The sequence below is a fragment of the Arvicola amphibius genome, chromosome 8, assembly GCF_903992535.2.
Source record: "Arvicola amphibius chromosome 8, mArvAmp1.2, whole genome shotgun sequence".
Lineage (NCBI taxonomy): Eukaryota > Metazoa > Chordata > Mammalia > Rodentia > Cricetidae > Arvicola > Arvicola amphibius.
This window is the reverse complement of record NC_052054.1, coordinates 74,622,171-74,641,803: the sequence shown is the minus strand read 5'-3', so window position 1 is coordinate 74,641,803 and position 19,633 is coordinate 74,622,171. Positions and strand designations below refer to the sequence as shown.

At 52.6% G+C, this 19,633-nt stretch overlaps 1 protein-coding gene across 2 annotated transcripts; it reads right to left on the bottom strand.

Moving 5' to 3' along the window:
• Positions 1-1,665: 1,665 nt before the first annotated feature.
• Phldb3 (pleckstrin homology like domain family B member 3) lies at positions 1,666-19,235 on the bottom strand. 2 transcript variants are annotated; one of them, XM_038341091.2, is made up of 16 exons: positions 19,048-19,235; positions 18,350-18,799; positions 17,302-17,484; positions 16,980-17,117; positions 13,224-13,352; positions 12,818-12,976; positions 11,078-11,188; positions 10,846-10,929; positions 9,881-10,003; positions 7,360-7,459; positions 7,136-7,226; positions 6,964-7,051; positions 6,684-6,740; positions 4,677-4,902; positions 4,028-4,113; positions 1,666-2,103 (listed from the first exon to the last, which is right to left on the bottom strand). In XM_038341091.2, the coding sequence occupies exons 2-16, from the start codon at positions 18,581-18,583 to the stop codon at positions 1,969-1,971; spliced, it is 1,944 nt and encodes a 647-aa protein (XP_038197019.1). In that variant the 5' UTR covers positions 18,584-18,799; positions 19,048-19,235; the 3' UTR covers positions 1,666-1,968. The 2 variants fall into 2 exon arrangements, with proteins under 2 accessions (XP_038197019.1, XP_038197020.1); XM_038341092.2 differs by lacking the exon at positions 13,224-13,352.
• Between the last annotated feature and the right edge of the window lie 398 nt (positions 19,236-19,633).

Here is a 19,633-nt window from a genome sequence, read left to right as displayed (position 1 = left end):
TTGCTCAGGCCTGCCTGGATTTGGGCTGCTGACCTGAGCCTGGCCCAGGCCCAGGGAGCAGAAGTTTGTTTGTGTGCTTGCTGGGCTAATTTGCGTGTTTACTGACTATTTGCATAACACTTATGCATTTGTTTCCTTGCAATCTTTGTATTTTTGCTGTGCGCTGGAGACAATATCCAGAGCCTCCTGCCTGCTAGGCCGCGTTCCAGTGTGGAGCCTTTCCAGCCCAGCTCCTCACGCACTGGAAGGCTGTGGGATATGCCTCACTTTCCTGGGATCCATAGAGGGGTCCCATGAAGACAAAGGTTCCATCAGAACAGTCATGATGCAAGCCTCAGACATGCCTGTGGCCTTGTCCGGGATGGGTTTTCTAGTCCTCTAAAACCAGGAAGGCTCTGAAACTCAGGACAATTTCCCTTCGGACACACGGTCAGAGGCGTCCGGGAAGGGGTGGCCCACATGTAATCTTGCCCATTACACGCCAGTGTTCCCTACACTTGACTTACAAAGCACAGATCTAAAACGTAATTAAGAACTGAGCCTAGCAGGCTGGAGAGATGGCTCAGAGGTTAAAGAGCACTGTCTGCTTTTCCAGAGGACCTGGGTTCAATTCCCAGTACCCACATGGCATATCACAACTGTAACTCCAGTTCCAGGGCTTCTGACACCCTTGCCTGGACACGCATGTATGTAAAATAAAAGTAAATTTTATATATGTATAAACTAAGCCTAAGGTAGCCAGGCACTCTTCTGAACAGAGACCCAAAGGCTACACTGGTCAACTCAGCCTGGCTACCAGCGAGAGTTTCTTCTGAGGGAACACCCTAGATGAGACCCAAAGGATGAAGAGGGACACAGTCCAAGAGTTCTGATGGTCTTGTTCACAGCTCTCGGTCATCTTCAGCATCACTTTCTCACGAATTGATTCATGTGCCCAATGCCCAAGACCTTTACTGCATGCCAAGGTCACTGTAGCGATGAGACACCCTAGGAGACAGCTTTGTTGCCAGGAATGACTTGGGGCAGTCAAGGCCAGGATGGGTGAAACTCAGGGTAGTCAGATTGCAATGGGATGGGCAGGTAGGACTACGTGACTCAGCCAAGGCAACCAGGGAGGGCTTCCTGGAGAAGGGAACCGGTCACAAGGTCCAAGATGTGTGTTAGGAATGGGAAATAGGCTAGGTACCCAAACAAACTGAATGAGCAAAGACCCAGAAGTGACAGGGGCCCTCTCTCCTCTCTGTCTCACTTTTACAAAATGATACTGATATCACCAGAACAGTCCTGGCCTGATCCTCTGGGGACTACAAAGGGGTTGGCTCAAAAGGAGGTGCCTGAACAAGCTGGGGAGTTGAGGGTGGGGAGCTTCTAGATGGAGCCATTGAACTAAAACTTTACAAAAGGAAGAGGAGGTTAGAGCAGAGAAATCCCGAGGAAAATCCAGGAATGAGGACATGCAGAAGTTCCTATGTTTGAATGAGAGGAGGCAGATAAAACTAGACTACAGTTCCAAATCAACCCCTAAGGCCACATGTCTGCCCACCTCTTCTCCCTGACCTTAAGGGTTGAAAGTCTCCATTGCTAGATATACCCTTTGGCTCAGGGGTCCCGTCTAGGCGCAGAGGGGCCCCAGGGCGCCTGAGCTGGAATCCACACCAGCAATCCTGTTTTTCTACCATGTTTAATTCGGTATCAGAGGAGCACCAATAAATAGTTCCTTCCGCCCCCTGTAATCTTCCTCCTGACCCAAGCAGGGCCTCCAGGGCCTGGCGATGCCACCGCTGGAAGCCACTTGCAGCCTAGATCCCTGCGACTCAGGCCAGCTGAGTTTGGACGGCTGCAAACTTCCCAAGAGAATTCCAAAGGGGCGGGGCCGAAAGCTTCCTGAAGTGGGCGGGCCCAGGAGGCCGAAACGTGCGCGTAGAGGCGGGGCTCGCAGGGACGTCCTTTCTCAGAGGGCGGGGCCGCTCAAGGGGCGTGGTTTTCGTCCGCCGCTGTCACAATGACATCCATCCAAATACGCATGGCTTCCGGGCTGGGGGCCACCATATAGAAAAGGCGTTCGTAAGTCTTGACGCAAAAGGTCAGGCGGGGACTTGGGCTCTGGAATATACAAGGAGAGAGGGTGATTGAATCAATTTCCACAACTGTCTTCCTCAATGGGGTCTAGAATGCCTGCCCTCACCTTTTTTTGAGACAAGATTTCACTGACTGGCCTGGAACTCTTCCAGTCTGGCCTCGAACTCAGCTATCTGCCTGTCTCTGTCTCCCCAATGCTGGGATTAATGGTGTGTGCCACGATGCCTGACGTTTTTCATTTTGTTTTCGTTTTTACCCCGCCCCTTTCTTTGAAAGTGGGTCTGACTTCCTAGCTCAGGATAGCCTCAAATTTGCAAACCTCCTGAGGGCTGAGATTACACCACACCCAGCTGGAGCCCATTTTCTGAGCACCAAATGGGCAATTCTTGAGTAAACCCCAAGTCCATTATGATTTTAACTCCAAGGGAAGGGGTTGAAATGTGCCCATTTTTTGAACGAGAATACTAAGACTTGAGATTTTTTTTAAAAAGAAGAAAAAAGAAAATCAGCTGGAATTCCAATTTAGCCTTTAAAAGCCCATAGTTGGGGGGCTGCAGATCAGCAACTCCATGTGAGATCGACAGTTGAGAGCACTGGCTGCTCTTGCAGAGGACTCAGGTTTGATTCCCAGCACCCACATGGTGCACACAGTGATCTGTAATTCCAGTCCCAGATCCGATGACCTCCTCTGGCCTCTATGAAAATACATCCAGGCAAAATACTCATACACACAAAATAAAATAAATCTATAATATATTTTAAAACAAACAGCCAGGTTATGGTGATGCACGCCTTTAATCCCAGCACTTGGGAGCCAGAGGCAGGTGAATCTCTGTGAGTTCAAGGCCAGCCTGATCTAAAGAGTAAATTCCAGGACAGCCAGAGCTACATAGAGAAAACCTGTCTCAAAAAAAAAACCACAAACAAACAAACAAAAATGGTCAACTTCTTCCCAAAGAGGATTCTAAGCAGAATTCCAGCTGCCAACATTTCATTTTCTGACCTTGTATTTTATCTTCCTCCAACTTAAGATTCTCCTGCCTCCACTTCCTGCATGCTAGAATTACATACATGTGCTAAACCAGAATCTGATCAATCTCTCCCTCCCTCCCTCTCTCTTTTTCTCAATTTCTCTCTCTCCTCAGGGTCTCTGTAGCCCTGGCTAGTGGTCTGGAACTATGAATTCCAGGCTGGCTTCAAACTCACAGAGATCCACCTGCCTCTGTCCTCCTGGTGCTGGGTATTAGCTGTGTACCAACCACCATGCCCAGTGTATATGATGCTAGAACTCAAACTCAGGGCTCTGTGCATGCTAGGCAAGTGCTGGGGCTGGAACTCAGGGCTCTGTGCACGCTAGGCAAGCGTTGGGACTAGAACTCAGGGCTCCGTGCACGCTAGGCAAGAGCTGGGGCTGGAATTCAGGGCTCTGTGCACGCTAGGCAAGCGCTGGGGCTGGAACTCAGGGCTCTGTGCATGCTAGGCAAGCGTTGGGACTGTAACTCAGGGCTCTGTGCACGCTAGGCAAGTGCTGGGGCTGGAACTCAGGGCTCTGTGCACGCTAGGCAAGTGCTGGGGCTGGAACTCAGGGCTCTGTGCACGCTAGCCAAGCACTGGGGCTGGAACTCAGGGCTCTGTGCACGCTAGGCAAGTGCTGGGGCTGGAACTCAGGGCTCTGTGCATGCTAGGCAAGCGTTGAGACTGGAACTCAGGGCTCTGTGCACACTAGGCAAGCGTTGAGACTGGAATTCAGGGTTCTGTGCATGCTAGACAAGTGCTGGGGCTGGAATTCAGGGTTCCGTGCGTGAAGCGCTCTACCATCTGGGCCTAAGAGCAGCCCCAGGCTCAGAACATTTATTCACTCCCTGGTTCTTGACAGTAAGTACAGCAAGAATGGCTTTCCCCAGGGTGACCTAGAGAGCAGCAGTTGTGGCAATGAGCGGAATGTCACCTTGAAGGCACAGCGTAAGTGGTCATAATAGACTTCTTCGATGGCCTGGAAGTAGATGACACCTTTGAGCTTGGTCTCCTCCTTGTCTGGTGGGAAGAGAGGGAAACAGACCAGTTAGAAGTGTGTGTGTGTGTGTGTGTGTGTGTGTGTGTGTGTGTGCTGGTGTCATTGAGCCCTAGCACTGAGACTAAGTAAGGGACATTATAGCAGTGTGACAATCCCAAATCTGGAGGGAGGTGAATGTCTATGCTAGACAGGAGAGAGGTCTAGCGACTACATGAGCCTGGAAATCCTGGGTCCCTGAGAAGAGGTGTGCAAGGAGAGCTTGAGCCCCAGGGCTCCTGGTTCTGGGGTCTGGCTGTTCCAGCAGGCGGGGCACTGTCAGCCTGGGCCTGGTCTCCCTGGTGTCTTAGGAAAACTGGAGCCAGAACTGAACTAAAGTTATCTGTGTTATTGAGTAGAAGCAGGGGGGTCAGGGGTTCTGGTGGCTTAGGGAGGAAGCAGTTAGGACAGAGTTGTTTTAGCCTAAACTCCAGAGTGTATGGCAAGGGCTGGGAGCTAACCCCTGGGTCGTTATGCAGCTTAAGTGGGAAGTGGGGACCTGGACTATACAACCCTCGGCTTGAAGCTGCCTGGCCTCCCAGCTTACCAGCATAGTAAGCCAGCCTGCGAGCCTGCCGGTCAAAGCAGAACCAGCGTTTCCTCCAGGTTTTGATGCGGCCACCCATCTTCACCAGGGGCCCACGACAGCAGCCCCCGGACACCCGCAAGTGGGGACAGCTTTCTGGGTTGTGGCCCCAGCGTTCCAGGTGCTGTGGGAGGTCCAGGACCCGGGGACCAGGAGGGCGCGGTGGGGGTGGGGGTGGGGGCGGGGCCTGCAGAGCACAGAGAAGGGGTCATTGACCAGGAGCTAGGAGCAGAATAGGAACTGCGGCCTAGAGGCTGAGAGAGCCAACCCTTCACAGGGACACTAACACGGACCATAGTGACACATAACTCACGTGTGAGGCTGAGGCAGAGGATTGCCATGAGTTTGAAGGCTATAGATGCCAATAAAAGAGGAAATTTGTGTGTATGTGTGTGTGCGTGCGTGTGTGTGTGTGTGTGTGTGTGTGTGTGTGTGTGCATGCACGCATGCGTGCAACCTGTCTGTCATTCTAGCACTAGGGAAGTGGAGGCAAAAGGATCAGAAGTTCAAGGTTATCCTTGGCTCCATAGTAAGTTCAAAGCCAGCCAGGGCTACAGAGAGTATCTCAAAAAGCCAAATAAAAATACAAAGAAAAAGAGTTTGCACTCCGTAGGAGAATAGAGGCAGGCTGTCAACCTCACCCTCCTAAGTGAGTCACCTTCATAGATTGTCTGCCGGAGGGCTACAGTCCCTGAACTAAATAACGTAAGGTACCTCAGCATCCTAGAGCTGGTTCCAGCCCAGCCCTTGACAATGGAATCTCAGACATGCTTGTCTGTGCACACAAACACGGTGGGGATACACATAAGGGAACAATGCACTCGACAGAGGCTGTTTAATAAATGATGTTACTGGTGCTGCATTTTTAATGCTGACAGGTTTGTGCAGAACAACCCAGAAGGTTCTGTTGCCCTTGCTGCTTCCTGGCTCTCCTGAATCTGAGGGATGGGGCAAGAGGGTCTCTTGTAGCCCACACTAGCCTTGAAATCACTCTGTAGTGGAGGACGATCTTCAATCAATTTCTGATCTTTCTGCCTCCGCCTCCCAAGTGCTGGGATGACAGGCACGAGCCACCATGGCTGGTTTCTATGGTGCTGGGGATGAACCCAGGCCTTAGCGCAGTGCCAGACAAACAGCCTACCAGCTCCCAGCTCTGTCTATACTGGAAATTGTGAATGGAGTTTTCCAACTGCTGTGAACGTGTATTCTCCATCTATAGTAACTGCTGAGATAGCTACCGGCACATGGGAAGGAAGAAAACAGGAGAAGAAAGTACCTGGGGCACAGCTCAGGGTACAACTTGTAATTATCACACACAAGACCCCAAAACAAGAAACACACACAAGGGCTGGAGAGATGGCTCAGAGGTTAAGAGCACTGACTGCTCTTCCAGAGGACCTGAGTTCAATTCCCAGCAACCACATGGTGGCTCACAGCTATCTATAATGAGATCTGGTGCCCCCTTCTGGCATGCAGGCAGACATGGAAGGAATGTTGTACACATAATAAATAAATAAATCTTAAAAAAAAAACTAAAAAAAATGATTAAAAAAAACAAGAAACACACACAAGACAAGAACACGGGGATGAGGAGGTGGCTCAGCTGATAAAGGTGTTGGCCTCCAACCCTGACGGTGTGAGTTCCATCCTTGGGACCCATGTGGTAGAAGTTGAGAAGTGACTCCCAAAAGCCCACTGTGGTACATGCTTGCCTGCGTAAGCACACACAACTTGAATAATAAACAATATAAAAAAAAAAGCAAGAACAAAGAAATGGAGTAAGTCACCCAAGGAAAGACTATGTATGGGTGCTGATGCATGAAACAGGAATAGACTGGGACCTTTGGACTTTTCTCCATGGGTCAAGCAGGACCCTTTGTTGTAGTGTCAAAGGCAGGAAACAGTGAGGTGCAATAAAAGGGAAGAACCAAGAGGAAAATGAGACCAGAAAGGACACAGGGGACTGACCATGATGGCAGGAACTGAAGGGCCTGTGGAACCTTCTGGGCCTCTTTTCATGTCTTCCTGTGAATTCATGAGGGAGAACCAATGAGGATCCCAACCCATAAGAGAGAGGGAAACGTCTGAGGGAGGAGGGAGGATGCTGGGCCTGGACCCCTGGGTCTGAGGGAGGAGGCTGGGCCTGGACCCCTGGGTCTGAGGGAGGAGGGCTGGGCCTGGACTCCCTCAGGCAAAGGAGAAGGCTGGGGTCAGACCCCCCATCTAAGGAGCAGACCCACGGTCTCACCCTGGCCTTGAGCAGCCGTTCCCTCTCTGCCACAGCCTTCTGCAGGAGCCGCTCCATGTGGGCGATGTCTGGGTGAAGTGCCGACCGTCTAGGCAGACGAAGCAGCGACTGGGAGGTTACCTCAGCTGGCCTCCTCCTCTTCCCTCTTCTCCTCTCCCCCCTCACACCTCACCTATTCCCAGGGCCACAGTTGAGCAGCTGATAGAGAGGGTGTCTCCCAGGAGTCCCCACTGCTTGTGCAAGAGCCGAGGCCTCCAAGGGTCCTGAAGAAGAGGGCACAGGAGGAGGCCAGATGTTTCCTCCCTCCCCGCATCTCTCTAATTCTCCAGCCAACACCCAAGCTGTTTTTCCATCCTCTGTTGCAGGATGGGGCGAGGGGGCAGAAACAGTCCACACCTGTACAATGGAGGGACAAAGGTCGGGGGGATCCTCTCTGGCTGACCCTGTCTCCCCTCCTCCGGGGCAGGCTTCCTGTCCTCTGGAGACCAATAGACCCCTGAAAACACACAAAGGTTGTAAGTGTTTGAAACGGAAGCATTGGCCCAAAGGTGCTTAGGATAATGGCTTTGCTGACAGCTGCGCTCCCTGGGCAGAGAATGGATGGAAAAGGCTCTAAGCTTATCAGTGGATTCGTGATTTGATGTCATCATGTGGAGGCAGTGGAAACCACAAGACTGGACCGTGTGCGCACTGAGGACATGGCTCAGAAAGGGCTTGTCACATGAGCATGAGGACCAGACATCCATCCATGTGGGAAGTCAGCACTGTCTGCCCAGCACCACGACTCAAGCACAGGCCGTCAGATCTAAATCTGAGTTCAGGCCCCGTGTAGCGGAGGAATTGGTGATTCCCACCCCTCCAATAAATAAACAAATGTGAAGAAAAGGGAAAAGGCGGGTGTGGTGACAATACCAAGTTCTGGGGAGGCAGAAACTGGGGGATCCCCGAGTACTGCTGGCCTAGCCTGATCTGTAAGCCTCAGGACTCAGTGAGAGTCCCTGCCTCAAGAAACAAGATGGGAGGCTAGAGAGATGGGTCAGAGCACTTACTGTTCATGCAAATGACCCGTGTGGTCCCAGCATCCACATCTGGCAGCTCAAATTACCTGTAACTCCAACTTCAGGAGATCAAGCACCCTCTTCTGGCCTCCGTGGGTACTGCACTCATGTGCACATAACCACCCCCACACAGATACATACACACACCTTTTAAAAAATATTTTTAAAGGGGCATGGCCACCGCAGTGATGGCTCAATGACCAACAATACATGCTGTTCTTCCAGAGGCCCGGGACTCTCTGTGTAGAGCAGGCTGGACTCAAACTCACAGAGATCCACCTGTTTCTGCCTCTGAAGTGCCGGGACTAAAGGTAAAACCCACTGCATCTGGCTAAAAATAAATCTTTAAAATAAAACAAGGAGGACAGCTCCTTAGGAACAACAGCAGAGACCAACCTCTGGCCATCTGCATGTGTATTCTCACACACAGAAACGTGCAAACTCACACCAAGAGATGCGTCTTTCTGAGAAGTAGGTTTCTTGGGGTACCCCCTGAAAGGGTTTATCTTATCCCCCACCCACTCTTTTGTTTTGTTTCTTCTTCTTTCAAGACGGTTTCTCTGTGTAGTCCTGGCAGTCCTGGAACTCACTCTGTAGACCAGGCTGACCTTGAACTCAAAGATCCCTCTGCCTCTTCCTCCTGAGTGCTGAGATTACACCGGGCTGGCCCCATCCACTTTTGTGCTCTCTGCTTCCTGGCTGACGTGAGGTGAGCGGGCCCCACACACACCCTTCTACCATGATGCTCTGCTTCAGCTCACTTCAGGCTCAGCATCCTGGGAGCCAAGTGACTCAGGACCGAATCTACAAACAACATGAGCTAGAAGCTGTTTGACTCATTAAGCACTGCCACAGAGATGCAAAGTCACGGCCCAGACACACATCCTCAGAAAAAGCTGTGCCGTCTCTGTCTCCGCGAGAAGTCAAGAGCACTGCCTAGGAAAGCCACCAGCTAACTGTCCCAAATCAAACATCACAGAAAGCCGAGACCCCAATTTAACCCCAGTACCAGAAAAAAAAAAAAAAACTTTTCAAAGGACTGGGGATGTTGTTCAGTAGGTAGAGTACTGACCTCACAAAGCCCTGGGTTCAATCCCCAACACCACATATAACAGCATGGTGGCACAAATCCCTAATCCCAGCACTCCTGGGGTGAAGCAAGAGGCTCAGAAGTTCAGGGTCACCCTTGGCTATGCAGTGAGTTTGAGGCCAGCCTGGTCTACATGAAAACCCGTCTTGAAATTTTTTTTTTTTTTTTTGGCAGTTTCCAAGTAATTTTATTCAGAATTCTTGTGTTTGTTTCCTGAATCAATAAATACTATACAAAACAATGTAAAAATGGCTACCATATTCTCTCCCCTGCTCCCCTCACCTGGGGAACAATTCCCCGGACAACTTCCCGTCTTGAAATTTTTTAAGCCCGGTGGTGGTGGCACACGCCTTTAATCTCAGCACTCTGGAGGCAGAGGCAGGCAGATCTCTTTGAGTTTGAGGCCAGTCTGATCTACAAAGAGACAGCCAGGGCTATTACACAGAGAAACCCTACCTAGAAAAAATAAAACACACACACACACACACACACACACACACATACACACACACATATATATGGAAACTGAGGATAAGTGCTGGGCCAGGAGGGGTACAGAGAGACGAGAGACGACCTCATCAAAGTAGACTGTTAATCTCTTGGGTTTCAGGCTCTCATCTTGTATAGGAGAAGTGGGTGTTACGCAAAATAACAAGTACAACAGTAAATATGCTGTGATCAAGTTTCCACATCCCCCCCATCTCTAGGCAGAGAGCACCAACTGAGTTCCCTCCCCCCCTCGCCAGTGAACATAGGGAGACAGAAGCACCTGCAGGGAGCTGTGAACTGAGAAGAGGCAGGAAGAGGTGGAAGCGGAGGAGGCAGCGGTGGCATGAGCAGTGGGGTCCTGCAGAACCAGCAGCTGTCGGTCTGTCTTCTGTGTGAACAGCAGCTGGGAAGGGAGAGGGAAGTGGTTACAAAAAGACAGGGTGTGTACGCGCGTGTGTGCACATGCATGTGCGTGTGTGTGTGCTTGAGCTTGCACGTGTGTGCGTGCTGGAGAAACACCTCAGCAGTTAAGAGCACTGACTGAAGCCAGCCAGGTGGCACACACCTTTAATCCCAGCACTTGGGAGGCAGAGTTAGGCAGATATCTGTGCGTTTGAGGCCAGCCTGGTCTACAAGAGCTAGTTCCAGGACAGCTAGGGCTGTCCCACAAAGACACCCTGCTTCAAAAAAAAAAAAGCACTTGAGTTCAATTTCTAGCATCCACATGGCAGTTCACAAATGTCTGTGACCATTTCTTAAGCAAGAGGGCCAGAAGACAGTCTTCACTACCAGTCTCCCAGCAAGAGCCTGGGCTACAAGCATGGAGTGCCAGTTCTTTGAAGATGAAGGCTGGCCCTGGACCCTGGGTCTGAGAAAGGATAGCTGGCCCAGGACCCTGGGTCTGATGGGGGAGGGCTGGGCCTGGACCCTGGGTCTGAAGGGGGAGGGCTGGGCCTGGACCCCTGGGTCTGAGAAAGGAGGGCTGGGCCTGGACCCTGAGTCTGAAGGAGGAGAGCAGGGCCTGGACCCTGGGTCTGAGGGAGGAGGGCTGGACCTGGACCCTGGATCTGAGGGAGGAAGGTTGGGCCTGGACCCTGGATCTGAGGGAGGACAGTTGGGCCTGGACCCTGGGTCTAAGGGAGGAGGGGCCAGAAGCTCAAACTCTGGGTTCCTATGCGTATGAGGTTGGGACCCAAGTTCCCAGGTCTGAAGGAGGAGGACCAGCAGGTATAGAAAATCCCTTACCTTGGTGAGCGCTTTATCGGGCTCAGAGAAGTCCCCACTACATGTTCCCTGAAGACAATTAAGCTCAAACAGCCGGTTCCGTTCCTAGGAGAGACCATCACAGGTCACCACGGTATCTCATCTCACAACACAGGCCACCCCTACATATCTTCTGTGCTGGGAACTACCTGGCTACTGGGAGCTGGGACATGCAGGCAGGTGAGGGATGGAGCAGGCCTCTGGGAAAACTCACCTGTGTGAGGGCTTGAACAGCCTCCTCCTTCTTCCTGCTCAGCCCCCAGCTCTCGGCAGTCATTTGCTCCCCCAGAGACTTGAGCTGTTCCTCCAAGACCTGGATGCGGCGCTGCAGGGGACCCCCATTCTGGTCACTCAAGTGTCTGCCTGGGTTGGATTCCCAGGCCACCCTCCCACGGTGTCCGGCTTTTACCACACCCCCTCATATACCTCAGGAACTTGGGAGAGAGATGGGGCATTAAGTCCCTTGGACCCTCTTTCTTTTTTGGAAGTGAAGACCCAGAAGACATCTGGGGTCCGTGGTGTGGAATGATCCACAGACAGACGCCAAGGGAGACACAGAAATGCATAGAGAATGGAGAGAAGGGCTCAGAGGTTGAGAGTATATACTGCTCTTGAGGAGGACCTGGGTTCAAGTCCCAGCACCCACAGCAACTCCCTCTAACTCCAGTTCCAAGTGATCTGACAGTGTCTCCTGGCCTCCATAGGCTTCTGCAGACCCTTGAACACAGATTCAAACACAGACACACAGACACACACACACACACACACAGAGTTAAAATAAATAAATAAATAATCTTAAAGAACTGGAAAAAAGGAGCCATGCCATAATTATAACACCCAAGAATGCTGGGCTGTGGTGGCCCATGCCTTTAATCCCAGCACTCAGGAGGCAGAGACAGGCGAATCTCAGTGAGTTCGAGGCCAGCCTGGTCTACAGAGTGAATTCCAGGACAGTCAAGGCTACCTACATAGAGAAACCCTATCTCGAAAAACCATAAAAAAAAAAAAAAAAAAAACCAACACCCAAGAGCCTGAAGCAGGAGAATTGCCTCAAATATGAGGCCAGCATGGACTACGTAATGAGACCCTATCTCCAAAACAAACAAACCAGAGGGACAGGGGTGCGGCTCAGCTGGCAGAGAGCTTGCCTGGTAGGCTTGAAGTCTTGGGTCCCACCCTCGGCACTGCATAAGCTGGGTGTGGTGGCTCACACCTTCAGGCCCAAGACTCAGGAGGTAGATGCGGAGGATTGCAAGTGTATGTCATCCTTGCCTACCTAGCTGGTGCCAGGCAGCCAGGGACACATGCAGACAGAAGCAAAGGGAAGGAAAAGAGAGAAAGAAGACAACACTCTTCCAGAAGAGCTATGGGACAGAGACTCGGCAGGAACTGTTTATGAATGGGTGGGAAGCTGAGCTGTGTAGTCAAACTTGCCCCACTTCTCCAGAGGACAAGGCCAAACTTTAAACATAAAGCTGCCAGAGTGAATGAGTGGCTGGGGCCAGCAAATAAAATAAATAACAATAAATAATAAGAAATAAAGCAACAGCTCAAATGGTGGCTCAGAAGATAAAGGTACTTGTTGCCAAGTCTCATGACCAGAGTTAGATCTCAGGGGGCTGACGCAGCCGAAGGCAAGAATGTTCTCCTGCTCTCTGACTTCCGTGACATGCATGCTCTAACACAACGAATGAATGAATTTAAAAGCGATAACAAATCCCAGCTCTTTCCTTTATGAATGAAGAGGAGAAGATAATGTGAGCACCTTGGCTTTCACTGTCTTCAGTTACAGTATGAGAAAAGGGTCCAGGATGTGCCTTAGAGTCTGCTGTAAGGAGCCGGTGGCTCACGAATGGTTACCACCGTGTCTGAAACACAGTGAATGTACCAGAACAGTCATGGAAATGGAGGAATGGGAAGGATGGAGGAGGCAGGGCTGTTCCAGGGAACTCACCCTGTGCTGGGCCACGCTGGTCTGAAGTGCCCGGACCTTGGCGTCTGGAGCTCGCCCCTCAGGGCTGTCCCGCTCCTCATCCACACGGCTCTCACGCTCCAGCTGCTGGAACTCCAGGTCCTCATATGAGCGTTGGGCAGCATCTAGCTGCTCTCTGATCTGAGGGTGGGACACAAGGGACTGGAGGCAGGAATTCTAGACCTGAGGAAGAATGAGCTGGTGGACCTGATCCACACCCCTAGCTTTGAGGGAGAAGATTGGGGTCAGGACTTCTGGGTCAGAGGGTGGAGGAGTGGGTCCTAGAACCCCCACATCTGAAGGAGGAGGGATGGAGCCCGGACTCCTGGGCCTGAGGGAAGAGGCAGACATGGAATCTGGTTTCTAAGAAGGTCCAGGGAGCCCTCACCTCCTGCACCCCCTGCAAGAGCCGCTCTCTCTGGTCCTCCGGCTGCAAATCAAGCTGTCCTTGGGCCTCCCTAAGCCTCTGGCGAAGACTCTCCACATGATCACGCTCCTGGCTCAGCTGCCTCTGCTCCTGAAGGAACAAGCAGGCTATGGGCCTGGACTCAAGCAAGGAAGCCGACAACAAAGACCCAGGCTCTGCTGGGGTGTCTGCTACTCATGCCAGGACTCCCATGGCTGCTTTATGGCCCTGCTCCAGAGGAATTACCATGGAAACAGTGCAAGATAACAGGTGACAGCCAGGTGTGGTGGCAAACTCCTGTGTTCCTAGCACTCAATAGGTGGCAGCAGGAGAATGACAAGTTCAAGGCTTGCCTGGGGCATAAAGACAGATGCTAGAAAGGGGGGAAGGGAAGGAGAATGATTGAGTCTTACATATGAAATATCTGTGCTGCACTGAGCCACACCCCAGCCCCTCACTGGGGGATTCTATGCAGGAGCTCTACCACTGAGCCACACCCCAGCCCCTCACTGGGGGATTCTAGGCAGGGGCTCTACCACTGAGCCACACCCCAGCCCCTCACTGGGGGATTCTAGGCAGGGGCTCTACCACTGAGCCACACCCCAGCCCCTCACTAGGGGATTCTAGGTAGAGACTCTACCACTGATCTACATCCCTAGTCCAGGAGTTACATCTGATGCAATAATCACTCTACAGTGAGCAGAAACCAAGCACTATTTAAAGCTAATGAGATATAAGAAATTGTAAGACAGTTTTTGGCACAAGCTTTCATGGAAAGGTCCAAAAGTTTTGGAGGCAAATCCTGTGTGTGGGTGGATGTGGTTGTGGAAAGAGAAGGGCTGAGCAGGGGGTTACATGGAAAATGTTATATGTACAGTTCATGTTTGGTTCAGTCTGCCTTCATCATTGGGGTTCGTGTGGTGCCATGGAAAGACTGGAGCAGACGTCTATGCTCAGAAGGACTTCTGGCAGTGAAGGTGTGACAGTGAGCCATCCCTGGGGAGTGTGGACGGAGAGAAATAGAGAGGAGGAGATAGGAAGGAGGGAGCAATCCCTATGGGCTCCAGGGGTGAGGAGCAGGGGCATTCAGTGCAGAGTTCACGGTCTGGTGATAGAAGATCACAATGTGGAGAAGATGGTTTCTCAGGATGGCTCTGGATATGGTCAGTAAGAGACATAGACCGAAGGAGGAGGCTGGGCCTGGAGTCCTGGGTCTGAGGGAGGAGGCTGGGCCTGGACCCCTGGGTCTGAGGGAGGAGGCTGGGCCTGGAGTCCTGGGTCTGAGGGAGGAGGCTGGGCCTGGACCTCTGGGTCTGAGGGAGGAGGGCTGGGGCCTGGACCCCTGGGTCTGAGGGAGAAGGCTGGGCCTGGAGTCCTGGGTCTAAGGGAGGAGAGCTGGGCCTGGAGTCCTGGGTCTGAGGGAGGAGGCTGGAGCCTAAACCCTGGGTCTGAGGGAGGAGGGCTGGTCTGTACCTCTGGGTCTAAGGGAGGAGGGCTGGCCTGGATTCCTGGGTCTGAGGGATGAGGGGTGGGCCTGGACCCCTGGGTCTGAGGGAGGAGGCTGGGCCTGGACCCTGAATCTGAGGGAGGAGGCTGGGCATGGACCCTTAGGTCTGGGGTAGAAAAGGCTCAGAGCACAGATATCTGCATCTGAGAAAAGAAATGCCTAGAACCCAGAATCCTAGACCCAGACCGAGACCCCGGAAGAGAAATCAGGGCTCAGGGTGACAGGGCTCTTGGACTGTAAGGCCAGGATGCAGCTCCTGAACACAGAGTCACAGCTTACAATGTCAACAAGGCTGCAGTGCTGATGTTTTCAGGCTGCGGAGCATTGGCCTGGAGAGATGTCAGGCATCTCTAGATAAGGGAGTCTTAAGACCAGGGTGACTCACTGAGGTCACTGACATTCCTCAGACTCAGTGGAAAGTCATAAAGCAGGCCCAAATCTCACCACACCTCTACAACCAAGTGACCATGTATTCATAGAGAACAGAGGGGCTCCGACTGTCCCACAGATACATGGTCACCCACATCCTGGCTACTGACAGAAGACTCAAATTTTTGTTTGGAGTCATAGTGCAGGCCTGTAATCCCAGGCCTTGCATCCTCAACTACAGAAGGAGTTCAGTACCAGACTGTGCTACAGACCCTGGGTGGGGTGGAGATAGAGGAGGAGACAGAACCAGCTGCTCTTGCTATAAGGACAACACATGATTCTGCTGTGTACCCAAAATTCCAGGACTTGGGAAATGGAAGCAGAAAAATCAGGGGTTCAAGGTCATTCTCAGATACACAGTGGGTTCAAGGCCAGCCTAGGCTATCTGAGATGTAGTTTCAGATACTGTCTTAACAAAACAAAACAATAATGGTGCCAGAGAGATGGCTCAGCGGTTGCAAAGGACCTGAGCTTGTTTCTAGCACCTGTATTACAGGTACTGACAGCCTTTAACTCCAGCTTCAGCAGATCCAACGTCCTCTTCTGGCTTCTGAGATCATCTGCATGCATGTGACACACACACACACAATCTGAAAAAAAGGTCTTGAGAGGCAGAAGCAGGTGGATCTCTGTGAGTGTGAGGTCAAACTGGTCTACATAACAAGATCCAGGCAGGTCAGGGTTACATAGTAAGACACCATCTCAAAAACAGAACTAAACAAAACAGCCATAAAAAGTCACCCAGAAGATTTGGTTTCTTCAACAATCAACAAGCAGGTGGACAAATATGAGAAACTCAGTAGTTTACTAAACTAAACAAGACACTGTGGGGAGGTGGCGCACACCTTTAATCCCAGCACTCAGGAAGCAGAGGCAGGTGGATCTCTGTGAGTTTGAGGTCAAACTGGTCTATAGTGTGAGTTCCAGGACAGCCAGGGCTACAAAGAGAAACTCTGTCTCAGAAAAAGAAAGGAAGGAAGGAAGGAAGGAAGGAAGGAAGGAAGGAAGAAAGGAAAAAAGGAAGGAAAAAAGGAAGGAAAAAAAAACAAACAGACTGCAGCCACACTGCCCTGGTACACACCTGTAAGCCCAGCACTCAAGAAACCGAGACAGAAGAATCATGGGTTCAAGGCGAGTAAGGGCCACATAGGGAAACCAAGTCTCAAATAACAGTCACACACACACATAAAGGAAGTTCTTATTTGTCAGTGGCACCTGCTAACTGTATGTTAACTGTATGTACAGGCAATGTGGCTTTTCAATGAGCATTTAAAACTTGAGCCAGTCTAGGAATGTGGCTGAGTGACAGATCACTTTGCCTGTACCTAGAATCCCCCAGTGAGGGGCTGGGGGCGTGGCTCAGTGGTAGAGCCCCTGCCTAGCATCTCCCAGTGAGAGGCCGTGTTGTGCCTCAGCCTAAAATATTTGCACTGTTTAGATTCTTAGCATAGATCCAGGGATCCTGGCACAAGGAAGAATTGGAGGAAATAAAAGAAGGATATTAAATGAATCATTGCTGAAGCTGGGGAGCACAAGACACCAGCCTAACCGAGTATTCAAAAGTTTTGAGAGTATGAAAGGTTTCCTGGTACGCTGTGAAATGAAGGACAGCCGAGAAAGAGACCTCAGTCATCAGGCATCCAAGTCAGGCCCGGGAAAGAGATGGGAAACAAGGAACGGGAACCCAATTTCTCTGTCTGAAGAACAAGGGTCTCCATTAGGCCTGATCACGGGATGGTGGAGACTGCAAGACTGAGCCAGGAAGAAAGGAAAATGATAATGGAAGGGCTGGTCAAACCAACCTGTTCCTGCAGCTCCTGGCTGCTCTGGTGGGACTCCACCTGCTGGCCCAGCAGCTCCCTCAGCTGCTCTTCCTCCCGCCGAGCAGCCACCCGTTCACCGGCCAGTTCACCCCGGAGCAGGGCCACCTCCACTTCCATCTGCAAAGAAAAAAAAGCAAGTTTTGGTGCAGGTGCAGCAGCCGGGGTGGAAGACCGGCCTGGGAATGGCCCTCTAGGAGAGGCCCGGGGCCTGGAACACCTGATTATCAGAGATCCAACAGCTTAAAGTGACCTTGCAGGTTCCCCCATTGGTTCATTTCCCAAGGGCTCCCCCCCTCCTCACCTCGATCCTCAATTCCTTCTTCTGGCGCTGTAACTCCTTCACACGCTGCTCCATCAGAGCCACGCGGGTCAGTGCCTCCAGCTGCTGTCCTCGCAGCCGCCGGGCTGCCCCTCGCATCCCTTCCCCAGGAGGGAGACATGGGGAAGGTGTGGCTGAAATCTGCACGGCCGGCGTAGCCTCGGGCTGAAATTAGAGAGGGTGTGATCGGGAGGAGAGAAGTCCCCCTCCTACAGTCACCAAACAGGTCTGGTCCCCACACCAGTTGCGCCTCTGGGGGTCACGAGCTGCCTAGTTTAACTGCTTCCATTTCTGTCAGAAAGGAAGAGCATACAGGGGGGCGGGGGAGGGGGCTCCAAGTTCTGGATGGGTACAAAGGCTGGCGGCTACTATGCCAAACTGCATGAGCTTGCGCTCTCTCTCTCTCTCTCTCTCTCTCTCTCTCTCTCTCTCTCTCTCTCTCTCTCTCTCTCTCTCTCTCTCTCTCTCTGTGTGTGTGTGTGTCTATCTCTCTGTCTCTCTTTGTGTGTCTCTGTCTGTCTCTCTGTCTCTCTGTGTGTTTCTGTCTGTCTGTCTCTCTCTGTCTCTCTCTCTGTCTTTCTCTTTGCACAAGTGCCAGTGGAGGTCAGAGGATCGAACTCGGGTCATCAGTGGTGGCAGCAAAGGCCTTTGTACCCAATGAACTCACCTGCTCCTGAGTCTCAGCCTCTTGGCATCACTTTCTCAGAGTCCCTGGATCTCTCTCTTTCCCCTGTCTCTCTGACTTTGTCTCTTCCACCTCGGCATTTCTTCTTTTTGTTTCCCTGTTGCTGGATCTGTCTTCCCCGCGTCTCTCTTTTGTGTATTTGTCTTACTCTCTCTGTCTCTGTCTTACCAAGTTTCTCTGTTTCTATCTGGGTCTCTCTGGCTCGTCTGACTCTGGGTATTTCCGCCGGTCTCTGGGTATCTCTCCTTACTCTGGGTCTCTCTCTGGTCTCTTTTCATCTGTCCTTCTGTGTCCGGCCCCCTGCTTAGGTGTCTGTCCGTCCGGGTCCCCGCTGCGACCCCTCACCTCTTCGCGGCAGCTCTCGGTGCTGCTACCTTCTCCCACTTCTTCCTCTTCCTCCGCCGGCCGCTCAGTTCCTTGGCAGCTCGGAAGCTCTGCTGGGACCTCTGGCTCCTCGTGCTCTTGGGACTCCTCGGGGTGCCCCTGAGGATGCATGGTCCCCTGAGGCTGGACCTCGGCGGAGCATTCCGGAACCTGAGGCGACGAGGAGCCCTCCTCCGAGGCGCTGGGTGTTCCCATGGCCGCTTCGAAGTCCTGCGTGGTGGGTGTGGTCAGGGCTCTGGGGCGTGGTTTTGATACTTTGGGGTGTGGTTTAGAGCTCGGTGAGCGTGCCCAGGGGCGGAACCCAAAGGTTCAGAGACAAACGCTGAACACTCTGAGGGCGTGGCCTGAAGCTTCCTGGAGACCCGCTCGGGACTGGGGCTCGGCTGGAGGGCTCCCGACGGTGACACACACCTAGAGTTGGGAAGTGAATTTTGAGTCCGGGATCCCAGTTCGCCCCGTGCTAGCGAGTTGCACACTGTGCATTCCCTTTGTCCCAAGTGTCATCCCCGAACCCTCCCACCAGCCCTCTCCACAGTTTCCCGGATTGCCTCCAAGAGACCCCAACCCCTCCTCCGCCCAGGTCTGGCCCGCCCTCGTTCCCGAAGTTCAGAAATAAGTCCCGATCCCCCTGCAGGACAGCAGCGTCCAAGGCTCCTCACCCCAGGATCTAGGTTCGTAGTGACTCCCTCTCCGGATGCACCTGGGGCCCAACGCCTCCGTTTCTCCCCGGGAGGAGATCCCCGGAGGTCGCCAGCCTCCTCCCCGGCTCTACACAGGGCACTGCGACTAGTGCCGCGAAACAGGTGGCTGGAAGGAGGGAGGAGAGGCCGCCCCGTCCCCCTCCCCAACAGCCCGGAAGTGGAGGGGGGGGGACAACAGGTCCGACGGCTCACCAGGGAGGAGGGAGCCAGCAGTCTGCCCCGCCCGCAGCCCAGGCACCCGGCCATCCCGGCCCCTCCGGCCCCACCCAGCGAGAGCCCAGCGCCCAGAACTCCCACTCAGCCTCCCGTGCCCCCATTCCTGTGCCCCTGGAGGGCCGGGTGTCTTGGCCACCTGTATATAGCAGCCTCCCTAAGGCCAAGACCCAGGAAATCCTCAAAGGAAGATAGGAATGAAGATGGGGCCCTCCCCTATAATAAGCCCTTTGGAAGGGCCCTGACCGGTTTAGGGAGCCGGACAAGGGGAGGGGGGGGGTATATCCCGAGCTGAGTCAGCCATCTGCCCAGAGACAGACTGTGCCCCACA

Bases quoted from the DNA above. Each gene is read 5' to 3' on its own strand.
- Phldb3 (XM_038341091.2), bottom strand. From the start codon at position 18,583: ATGGGAACACCCAGCGCCTCGGAGGAGGGCTCCTCGTCGCCTCAGGTT. The intron at 17,485-18,349 runs GTGAGGGGTCGC...CTCTAATTTCAG, and splicing joins CCGAGAGCTGCCGCGAAGAG to CCCGAGGCTACGCCGGCCGT. The intron at 17,118-17,301 runs GTGAGGAGGGGG...TTTTCTTTGCAG, and splicing joins AGAAGGAATTGAGGATCGAG to ATGGAAGTGGAGGTGGCCCT.